This window comes from Entelurus aequoreus, linkage group LG17 (assembly GCF_033978785.1).
Source record: "Entelurus aequoreus isolate RoL-2023_Sb linkage group LG17, RoL_Eaeq_v1.1, whole genome shotgun sequence".
Lineage (NCBI taxonomy): Eukaryota > Metazoa > Chordata > Actinopteri > Syngnathiformes > Syngnathidae > Entelurus > Entelurus aequoreus.
The window spans coordinates 27,741,881-27,754,605 of NC_084747.1; the positions used below are offsets into that span (position 1 = coordinate 27,741,881).

Sequence of the window (12,725 nt, forward strand, 5' to 3'; positions counted from 1 at the left end):
AAAAGTTGGCACTGGGGCATTTTTACCACTGTGTTACATGGCCTTTCCTTTGAACAACACTCAGTAATTGTGTAATCATTGTGTAAAGGATATCACCACATAGGCTCAGGAACACTTCAGAAGACCACTGTCAATAACTTCAGTTGGTCGCTACATCTGTAAGTGCAAGTTAAAACTCTACTATGCAAAGCCAAGAGAGACTTAGACTTCCTTTTATTGTCATTCAAATTTGAACTTTACAGAACAGATAAGAACGAAATTTCATTGCATTAGCTCATGGTAGTGCAGGATAAAAGAGCAATAAGGTGCAGATATAAATACATAGATTACTGTACAGATAAATATATATTGCACTTTTGCATATACATCCACGTTTATGGATGTATGTTATATTGTCTTTATATTCCAGCGAGTTAATCCATTTTTGGGGGAATTGAGGGGATTATTATGATGCATTCAAGAGTCTTACGGCCTGAGGGAAGAAGCGATTGCAGAACCTGGAGGTTCTGCTACGGAGGCTGCGGAACCTCTTTCTAGAGTCCAGCAGTGAAAACAGTCCTCGGTGGGGGTGAGAGGAGTCTCTGCAGATTTTCTGAGCCCTGGTCAGGCAGCGGCTTTTTGCGATCTCCTGGATAGGAGGAAGAGGAGTCCTGATGATCTCTTCCGCCGTCCTCACCACTCTCTGCAGAGACTTCCAGTCTGAGGCACTGCAGGCTCCAGTCCTGCAGTGCCTTTATCAACAACACCCAGAAATGCCGCCGGCTTCGCTGGGCCCAAGCTCATCCAAGATGGACTGATGCAAAGTGGAAAAGTGTTCTGTGGTCTGACGAGTCCACATTTCAAATTGTTTTTGGAAACTGTGGACGTCGTGTCCTCAGGACCAAAGAGGAAAAGAACCATCCGGACTGTTAAAGGCGCAAAGTTAAAAAAGCCAGCATGTGTATTAGTGCCCAAGACATGGGTAACTTACACATCTGTGAAGGCGCCATGAATGCTGAAAGGTACATACAGGTTTTGGAGCAACATATGTTGCCATCCAAGCAACGTCTTTTTCATGGACGTCCCTGCTTATTTCAGCAAGACAATGCCAAGTCACGTGTTACAACAGCGTGGCTTCATAGTAAAAGAGTGTGGGTACTAGACTGGCCTGCTTGTAGTCCAGACCTGTCTCCCATTGAAAATGTGTGGCATATTATGAAGCGTAAAATACGACAACGGAGACCCCGGACTGTTGAACAAATTAAGCTGTACATCAAGCAAGAATGGGAAATCAATCCACCTGAAAAGCTTCAAAAATTGGTCTCCTCAGTTCCCAAACGTTTACTGAGTGTTGTTAAAAGGAAAGGCCATGTAACACAGTGGTAAAAATGCCCCTGTGCCAACTTTTTTGCAATGTGTTGCTGCCATTAAATTCTAAGTTAATGATTATTTGCAAAAAAACATTAAAGTTGGAACATTAAATATCTTGTCTTTGCAGTCTATTCAATTGAATTTATGTTGAAAAGGATTTGCAAATCATTGTATTCTGTTTTTATTTACCATTTACACAATGTGCCAGCTTCACTGGTTTTGGGTTTTGTATGTATGTATGTATGTATATGTATATATGTGTATGTGTATATGTATGTATGTATGTATATATTTATGTGTATAAGTATGTATGTATGTATATATGTATATATGTGTATGTATATATTTATGTATGTATGTATGTATGTGTATGTATGTATGTATATAGGTATGTATGTATGTATGTATGTATGTATGTATGTATGTATCTATGTATATATATGTATGTATGTATTTATGTGTATATGTATGTATGTATGTATGTATGTATGTAAATATGTATGTATGTATGTGTGTATATATGCATATATGTGTATGTATGTATGTACTGTATGTATGTATGTGTATGTATATATGTATGTGTATGTATATATGTATGAATGTATGTATGTATGTATGTATGTATGTATGTACGCTTGTATGTATGTATGTATGTATATATGTATGTGTGTGTATATATATATATGTATGTAAGTCTGTATGTATGTATGTATGTATGTATGTATGTATATATGTATGTATGTATGTATGTATGTATGTATGTATGTATGTATGTATGTATGTATGTATGTATGTATGTATGTATGTATGTATGTATGTATATATGTATGGGTTGATGTATGTAAGTATTTAATGTATTCAACCAAACCATTACTTTTAGGTAGGGCTGGGCAATATGACTGAAAACGACCGATATCGATAATTATTGATATGTTTTATGACCTTTGGAAAACAAGAAGCAGGAAAATGTTTTATAAAATATAAATATCAAATATAACCTCCCTTTGTTCTTTCCATTTTGACGGTAAAAATGCTTATATTAAACATTAATATTATAAAACAATGCAACAAACATGTTTAGAAAAAACTTCAATATTTGTTGACTTATGAATTCAAAGCTGAAAAAAAATATTTAAAAAAAGTTAAAATTCAAATTATGATAGATTTTACTGGTAAAATTCTGGCGACGGAGCTGCCAGTTTTTTATCGGAAAAATCTACGCTGTTTTTTACAGCATATCACTGTATATGGAAAAGCTTGGGTTTTTTTACTGTAAAATTCTGCCAACTGAAATGCAATTATTTCACTGCAAAAACCCATTTTTGCATTTGCAGTAATGCACCGTAAAAATAACAACCGTAGATTTTATGGTAAGGACAAAACCGGCAACTCAGTTAACAGAATTTTACTGCAACATTTATTTATTTAGATTAAGATTAAAGATTAAAGTACCAATGATTGTTACTCAACCAGTCCAGTACACGTGTGGCCAAACTTGTTCTACTTAGGGCCGCAGACTGAAATAATAAAAGATGCGGGGGCCATCTTGGTAGGTTTCATTTTTAAAACCAGTACGATATAAATATATTTTTTAAAGAACTAGCGCATGTGATTTCGGTCGAAGCCAAACGGACATGCTAACTGTTAAAACGCTCGCCAGATAGCGTCGAGTATCAAATAAGTATGACTACAAAGGCTAGCATGTTTAACAGTAACATGCTAACATACCAACAGGGATGGGCAAGCTACATGTAGTGAGGCTACGTAGCTTAACTACATTTCCCAGTAGCTTGGCCGTAGCTTAGCTACTTCTTTAACGAGTACTGTAGCTTTTCCTGTAGTTTAGCTACTTTTAGAGCCAGGTAGCGAGGTAGCTTACATCAAAGCTCCAAGCTACAAAGAGAGAAAATGGACTGCGGGTCAAACTACAAACAAACTACCCCTAGAGGTAGTTGTAGGGTGTCCCCAGCTAAATGAAAGCTAGTTAATAGTAATTTGTACACTCTCAGTTCCATGAACATTGATATTATACATTTGGGCCCATATATAGAAATGCCGTTAAATGTAGCTTTGATGTAGCTAGCTACGTTTGCCGTGTAGCTTGTAGTTTAGCTAACTACAATTCTCCGGGGATAGCTTCCCCTGTAGCTTAGCAACATTTATCGAGAGTAACTTGTAGCTGAACTTGCTACATTTTCCGAGTAGCTTGCCCATCACTGTTAACATACTAGCTTTTGTTGTCATACTTGTTTGTTACTTGATGCTATCTGGTGAGCGTGTTAACTGTTAGCATGTCCGTTTGGCTTCGACCAAAATCACATGTTCTAGTTCATGGTTCCCGCCCGGAAAAGGGTGGTGAGTGATCTTCATGTTGGGGAGTAGATCTTGCCCCAAGTGGAGGAGTTCAAGTACCTTGTAGTCTTTTTTATGGTTAAGGGAAGAGTTGATTGTGAGGTCGACAGGCGGATCAGTGCAGCTTCTGCAGTGATGCGGACCCTGTCTCGATCTGTCGTGGTGAAAAAGGAGCTGAGCCGGAAGGTAAAGCTCTCAATTTCTGTCGATCTACGTTCCCATCCTCACCTATGGTCAAGAGCTTTAGGTTATGACCGAAAGGACAAGATCACGGGTACAGGCGGCCGAAATGAGCTTCCTCCGCCGGGTGGCGGGGCTCTCACTTAGAGATAGGGTGAGAAGCTTTGCCATCCGGGGGGAACTCAAAGTAAAGCCGCTGCTCCTCCACATCGAGAGGAGCCAGATGAGGTGGTTCAGGCATCTGGTCAGGATGCCACCCGAACGCCTCCCTAGCGTTTAGGGCGCGTCCGACCGGTAGGAGGCCACGGGGAAGACACAGGACGCGTTGGGTAGACTATGTCTCCCGGCAGGCCTGAGAACGCCTCGGGATCCCCTGGGAAGAGCTGGATGAAGTGGCTGGGGAGAGGAAAGTCAGGGCTTCCCTGCTTAGGCTGCTGCCCCCGCGACCCGACCTCGGATAAGCTGAAGAAGATGGATGAATGGATGGATGGATAGTTCTTTAAACAAAAAATCTTTATATCGCACTGCTTTTAAAAATGAAACCTACCAAGATGGCCCCCGCATCCTTTATTATTTCAGTCTGTGGCCCTGAGTAGAACAAGTTTGGCCACACGTGTATTGGACTGTGATGGAGGTCAGCTCTTGCCTCAGAAACAGCGTCAAATGCTGTTGGTTGGGCAAATAAATAAATGTTGTACAGCGGATGTCACTTTGACCTGGTTTTATGTCGCACAACAGATGGCTCAAGTCCGTCTTTTGGTTACCATCTGCTCGACGCGGCCGTCGCAAACGGTGAAATGGAACGAGATTGCTTGTTCTGACTCCGTTGTTGCGGCGCAGTCGTGTCGGACGACGGACTGAGAGCACGCAGCACAGTACAAGGCATTGCCTTTTGTTTCCCGCAGGTTCTACGGGAGGCTGCTGCAGAGCCTGATGGACTGCGACGAGGACACGGTGGAGCGCGTGAGGACCAGCATGGTGTCTCAAATGGGCCCGGAGATGACCATGCTTATTCAGCTGCTGCAGAACAAGCCCTGCTCTTCCGCCGCCGCCCCTACGGGAGCCGAGGGCCGCGGGAGCTGGCGCTGGCCCGCGGGTCCCCATACGTACAAGACCCAGCCTAATCTGCGAAACAGAGACTCTGCCAGTCCCTTCGGCAAAAAGCGCTCTGCCAGTGACAGCTCCTAACTTGCACTTGGAGTCGCAAAGCTCCTCTAGTCCCTCGGCGGGGGGACTGCATCCACGCCTCCGCTAGACTGGAAGTTACGAAAATATGCACCTCCTGGGACCGCCCATAGAGTTCACAAAGAGTTGGATTGTTGCTATATTGTGTATCCTACGTTTAAGGCTTGAGAGACCCCGCCCCCATTCGAACCCCGTGAATCACTCCCAGAGCCTTTCGATCTCCTCCGACTACAACAAAAAAGAAAAACGTAATATTGTGGTTTCATCAATATTGGTTCATGGTTGAGGTTATCATGAGACATATCCAATATGTTAGTGATGCATACTTGCCAACCCTCCCGAAAATCTCCCGGGACAACCATTATCCCAAATTTCTCCCGATTTCCACCCAGACAACAATATTGGGGCCGTGCCTTAAAGGCACTGCCTTTAGCGTCCTCTAGAACCTGTCGTCACGTCCGCTTTTCCTCCATACAAACAGCGTGCCGGCCCAGTCACATAATGTATGTGGCTTGTACACACACACAAGTGAATGCAATGCATACTTGGTCAACAGCCATACAGGTCACACTGAGGGTAGCTGTATAAACAACTTTAACACTGTTAAATATGTGCCACACTGTGAACCCACACCAAACAAGAATGACAAACACATTTCGGGAGAACATCTGCACTGTAACACAACATAAACACAACAGAACAAATACCCAGAACCCCTTGCAGCACTAACTCTTCCAGAACACTACAATATACACCCCCGCTACCACCAAACCCCGCCCACCTCAACCCCCCTCCCCCATCTCCCGAATTCAGAGGTCTCAAGGTTGGCAAGTATGTAGTGATGGGATCGGTCAAAGGCTATGTTCACACTGCAGCTCCATTCCGATGTTTTGCCCATATGTGACATGTACCGCGTCAATGTGAACAGAACGATTCCAATTTTTTTCAAATCCGACACAAGCCTTTTTCATATGCAGATATGAGTCAGATATGTATTCGATTGCAGCCTGAACGTTCAGGTAGCGTTTGTCCGACCTATACGTTATCGGAATAATTATTCGCCAATACACACAGGCGTGAAAGTCAAAGGCTCGGTAGGATTTCAGATCAATTCCAATTTTTTTGCACAATTCCGATTTTTTTCAAATCCGTCACAAGCCTTTGTTCCGATGCAGTTATAAATCAGATTTGTATCCGATTGCATTCTGAGCATTCAGGTCGCGTTCATCCGATTTATCTGTCATCGTAAGTGTACCAACGTCATAGTTCTTTGCCAATACACACAGGCGTAAAAGTCAAAGGCTATGTTCGAACTGCAGGTCAATTCCGATTGTTTTGCTTACGTGTGACATGTGAACAGCACAATTCCGAGTTTTTTCAAAACCAACACAAGCCTTTTTCATATGCAGATATGCGTAACATATGTAATCCGATTGCAGTCTGAACGTTCAGGTGACGTTAATTCAACCTTTTCGTTATCGGAAGGTAACAAACGTCATAATTCTTCGCCAATACACACAGGCGTGAAAGTCAAAGGCTCGGTAGAATTTCAGATCAATTCCAATTTTTTGCACAATTGCGAATTTTTTCAAATCCGACACAAGGATTTTTCGGATGCGGTTATACATTTTCGTCAGCAAACACAGCCATGAAAGTCAAAGGCTATGTTCGAACTGCAGTTTAATTCCGATTTTTTTACCAGTATGTGACATGTGAACAACACAATTCCGAGTTTTTTCAAATCCAACACAAGTCTTTTTCATATGCAGATGTGAGTAAGATATGTAATCCGATTGCAGTCTGGACGTTCAGGTGACGTTAATTCAACCTTTTCGTTATCGGAAGGTAACAAACGTCATAATTATTCGCCAATACACACAGGCGTGAAAGTCAAAGGCTCGGTAGGATTTCAGATCAATTCCAATTTTTTGCACAATTGAGAATTTTTTCAAATCCGACACAAGCCTTTTTCGGATGCAGATATAAATTTTCGCCAATAAACACAGGCGTGAAAGTCAAAGGCTATGTTCGAACTGCAGATCAATTCTGATTTTTTTGTACGTGACATGTGAACAGCACAATTCCGAGTTTTTTGAAATCCGACACAAGCCTTTTTCATATGCAGATATGAGTCAGATATGTATCCGATTGCAGTCTGAACGTTCAGGTAGCGTTTGTCCGACCTATACGTTATCGGAATAATTATCCGCCAATACCCACAGGCTTGAAAGTCAAATGCTCTGTAGAATTTCAGATCAATTCCAATTTTTTGCACAATTCCCATTTTTTTCAAATCCGACACAAGACTTTTTTCGGATGCAGTTATAAATCAGATTTGTATCCGATTGCATTCTGAGCATTCAGGTCGCGTTCATCCGATTTATCTGTCATCGGAAGTGTACCAACGTCATAGTTCTTCGCCAATACACACAGGCGTAAAAGTCAAAGGCTATGTTCGAACTGCAGGTCAATTCCGATTGTTTTACTCATGTGTGACATGTAAACAGAACAATTCAGATTTTTTTTCAAATCCAGCACAAGCCTTTTTCATATGCAGATATGATCAGATATGTAATCCGATTGCAGTCTGAACGTTCAGGTCGCGTTTGTCCGACCTATACATTATCGGAAGGTGACAAACGTCATAATTCTTTGCCAATACACACAGGCGTGAAAGTCAAACGCTCGGTAGAATTTCAGATCAATTCCAATTTTTTGCACAATTCCGATTTTTTTCCAAACCGACACAAGCCTTTTTCGGATGCAGATATACATTTTCGCCAAAGTCAAAGGCTATGTTCGAACTGCAGATCAATTCCGATTTTTTTACCAGTATGTGACATGTGAACAGCACAATTCCGATTTTTTTTAAATCCAACAAATATGTATCCGGTTGCAGTCTGAACGTTCAGGTAGGGCTTGTCCCATCTATACGTTATCTGAATAATTATTCGCCCATACATACAGGCGTGAAAGTCAAAGGCTCGGTAGAATTTCAGATCAATTCCAATTTTTTTGCACAATTCTAAATATTTTGTAATCCAACCCAAGCCTTTTTTCGTATGCAGATATAAATCAAATATGTATCCAATTGCATTCTCAGCATTCAGGTCGCGTTCATCCGATTTGTTTGTCATCGGAAGTGTACCAACATCAAAAATGTTTGCCAATACACACAGGCGTGAAAGTCAAAGGCTATGTTAAAAAAGTTCAGGTCAATTTCTACTTTTTCACCAATTTGTGTAAAATATGAACAATTCCGATTATTTTTCAAATCCAACACAAGCCTTTTTTCGTATGCAGATATACATCAGATATGTATTGTATGGTATGGTATGGATCTTTATTGTCATCCCACAAGTACAACGAGATTTCCGATGTGATTACAGTCTGCACGTTCAGGTCACGTCGATCCGACCTATACGTCATCGGAAAGTGAGAAACGTCCCAATTCTTTGCCAATACACACATGCGTGAAAGTCAAAGGCTATGTTCGAACTGCCAATCAATTCCGATTTTTCTGCCCGTATGTGACATGTGAACGCACACTTTACGTCCGTAAACACAAGGCTTCGAGTGTGACATCGTGTTTCATGCGAATTTTGGTCACGTTCTGTTTACATGAAACATGCATAAATGTTATATGTTTTTACAATGTGATCGAGTTCAGAATTTAACAAAAAAAATCCGAAATGGGCATCGTACACTGCAAGTGTGAACGTAGCCAAAATGTGAGCGCGAGATGTGAAGGCGCTAACTCTTACATGTACTGTATCCTGCAGGTAATCTGAGACAGCCATAGCGAGCCTTCTAAAACAGAATAAGAGAGATTACCTTTAAAACGACCAAAAAAAACCAACAACTTCAAAGCTGCCCTGAATGCTATTCACGAAAAAACAAATTTGTTAATCGTGTGTATTTCTTTTCTTTTCCGAAGACAGATGTAGCCATTGTCGTGACGTCGTGCTCACAATGCATACGACTGTTGAGCTCTACGCCGTATCAAGGACCATGTTTATGTTGCTAACTCGGGTGCGAGAGATTTAGAGTAAATATTTAAAAAAAAAAAAAAAAAGAACGCCTTCTTGGAATTATATTTATTTTCCTACTATATTATTTAATTTTCTTATTTTTATTTTTTTTTTCAAAATGCATGTAATATAGTTTTATTCATTCATAGCTCCGATTTGAACATCTCTTTGCCAAAAAAAAAAGGACCGAAAAGGGAGAGAAAAAGGGGACTGAATGAGAACCATGTCATGACTCTGTGCTGGCCACAGGGGAGCAAGGTTGGTTATTCAAGTCCAGGGGCTTCTATAATGGAGTGCTCATTGTCATCGTAGCTGCTCCAGTGCACTTTGGGTGCACTTTGGGTGCACAGGGCAAGCATCAAGCAGCTTGGATGCTGTGCATTCTATAATACGGTGGTGCTTCTCCGTGCATGAGTGTATCCGGGTTGTGCGTCGTTTCTGTTGCGTGAGTGATTATGTCGGACAGGAAGCAGCGATGAAATGATTCCACTTTGGCCCCCAAAATGGACCACAGGCTCGATCTGTGTTCGGTTCCAGGTCACGTAGAAACCTAATAGCGGGGCTTTCCAACGGGAAGACAATCCTCCATGCTGGTGGTTACGTGGCTGACTTTATTTTAGAACAGGGGTGTCCAAACGTGCATCGAATTACATTTTATATTTTTCATTTTCACAATCAATACAAAATATCGATTTTTTTTTTGTTAGCTTTAGCACTCCCCTTAAGTTTGGTTCCGGGGACCCGGGAGTCATAGAAATGTTAAAAAATAAGTCATTTATTTATTTATTTCAACACTTAAATCTCTAGATCAGCTTTTGATCTATCAATATAAAGCAATTTTATTTTTATTTTGTATGCACTTCAAGACCTTGTTTTTATGGCAAAACAACAATATTTTCCCCAAAACAATTTCAAAGTGGAATATTTGATGTGAATTAATTGTGTTTTTGCACTGTTTTTTTATTCCCTAACAACATTCATTTTAATTCATTATTCATTTTGAGCAAAATAAAAATAAAAATCCCAATAAAACTTATGGGGATCCTAAAAGGGCCACACTCACAAAGTGCATGTTAAAAATAAGTCATACATTTTTATTTTTTTTATTTTTATTTGTATTTAAACACTCTAATCTCTAGATCAACTTTAGACCTATCTGTCAATAGAAAGTTGTATAATATTTTTTTTAAAATATATTTTATTGCCATTTTGTTCAATACCTAAATAAATAACAGTTTTTACAGCAAAAAAAACAAAAAAACAAAAAAAAACACTAAATATGCAACATTTCCCTCCACTCAAAAAAAAATTCCAAAGTGGAATATTTGATGTGAAGTAAAATTAAATATTGATTTTGATTCATTATTATGTTTTGAACAATGAATCCCAATCAAATTGACGGGGATCCAAATATGTCATAAATAAGCCGTACATTATTCATTTTTACTTTCAACACTTAAATCTTTAGATCAACTTCAAAATATATCAATTAATAGATTTTATTATTATTATTATTTTGTTTTTTATGGCAAACACACAAAAAAATGCACTATTTTTCCCAAAATATATTTAAACTTTGTTTTATTAGAGTCAACTTTGCAACTTGTTCCTGCTCCATTTCATCCCACTTTTTTAAGTTAACGTTATGTAATAGTTGTTTTTTTTGCAATCTGCCGCGTGCCACACTTTGGACACCTCTGCTTTAGAACTTTTAATAGAGAACGTGTTCATAAGGATGAAGTTGTGGATGAGAGCAGGGTTGGGGTCATTGAAATGCAGTTGGGTGCAACTGGTGTACAATATAATGAGATCCAATACTAGGCTGCAACCAATGTTGATTCAATCTGGACTCGGTTTCCATCTGAAGAAAAGCAACTTAATGTTGAGATTCGTCCGTCTAATAAAATTGAAAAAAGGAGTTCAGAACATTCAGAGAGATATTCCTAAACTCCTTTTACGGCCTGTTCATTTTTTAACCATAGGTTGACCAAAAAAAAGGTCCCATATTGTGCTATTTTTCAACACTTTTACGTAAGTGTCGGAAGTCCCACAATTGGAAGTTTGCTGCCCAAAGAGTTTGCCTCTCGCATACATACATATATATATATATATATATATATATATATATATATATATATATATATATATATATATATATATATATATTTTTTTTTTTTTTTATATTTTTTTTTTTTTTATTTTTTTCCCACACATACATATTACGCTCTACCAAGGTATCGAGCACTATTTTTTTGGATAATCTAATTAAGACATATGTATATATATATATATATATATATATATATATATATATTTATATATATATATATATATATATATATATATATATATATATATATATATATATATATATATATATACCAGGGGTCCCCAAACTTTTTGACTCGGGGGCCGCATTGGGTTAAAAAAATCTGGCCGGGGGCCGGGCTGTATATATATATATATATATATATGTGTGTATATGTGTATGTATATATATATATATATATATATATATATATATATATATATATATATATATATATATGTGTGTATATATATATACAGCCCGGCCCCCGGCCAGATTTTTTTAACCCAATGCGGCCCCCCGAGTCAAAAAGTTTGGGGACCCCTGGTATAAACACTTTGTAGGGCGCAACATAACACGTTCAGCCTCCTGAAAAATGCTACTTCCTCATTAGGCAACACAGTACTGCCATCTAATGTCTTGGAGGTGCAATTGAGACTCAAATGTAATAATAAAACAAGATATGCACAGTACAGTTATGATCATCTCATGTTGTGTTTAAAAAAGTATAATCAAACAAGTAACATTTATTAAGACAAAAGTACAGAACATTGGTCCTGTCGAATGCCGGGAATTGGTACCGTATGGGTTCAAATGTGGACCAGGGCCCCAGATAAATGTGCGGGGGCCCCCATTTTGCATGAAAAGACCACATGTCCAAATGTCAGGCAAGGACAATGCGCTTCATGTGACATTTTCCTAGCCCCTTCCTGCTCTTTCACTTTCTGGGAATAGAATAGCAAATTGCGCTATTTCGTTAATAAGGTCCAAAACCTGCGTGGGATTACCATAAATTCAAGTTTGAGTGGACATTCGCCATGAAAAATCAAATGTGCATAAAGGGAGCTCCTACTTTTGGATCTCATTAGTTTGTGTGTCTTTCTGTTGCTGCCTGGAAAAAAAATATCCCTTTGACACAAAACAAGCACAAAAAATAACATTATTATTGTATTTTCACTTTTTTTTTTTTTTGGAATAAATATTCTTTGTCCAGCTCCAAGACTATGTTCCAGTTTCCAAACTATGCAACGACACAAAGGAGTCCACCTTTCGGCGCTCATTCGCCCCGGCGATGAAAGCCTTTTCTTTTGGACGATTTGCAGCGCTCGAGTCGTATGTTTGAAATATGCACTTTTCCTTGGTTCCATCCTGACCACTACAAAGGGCATTGAAACGGTCATCCAGTATGTGTGTCACCGTCATGGGTAAACCCCGCCCCCCTACACACAGCTGCTGCTAAGACGCCACGCCTCCCTCCTAGCCCCGCCCCCCCCCTTCATTGGCGCCAACGGACTGTTTCCTCAGCGTGAGGGTCGTTT

At 39.5% G+C, this 12,725-nt stretch overlaps 1 protein-coding gene across 1 annotated transcript in view; it reads left to right on the plus strand.

Moving 5' to 3' along the window:
• Positions 1-5,291, plus strand: part of stc1 (stanniocalcin 1) — a 33,525-nt gene extending 28,234 nt beyond the window's left edge. Inside the window, exon 4 of the mRNA XM_062024197.1 lies at positions 4,788-5,291. Coding sequence (XP_061880181.1) covers positions 4,788-5,070 — 283 coding nt within the window. The 3' untranslated portion in view covers positions 5,071-5,291. The remainder of the gene's footprint in view (positions 1-4,787) is intronic.
• Positions 5,292-12,725: the final 7,434 nt, after the last annotated feature.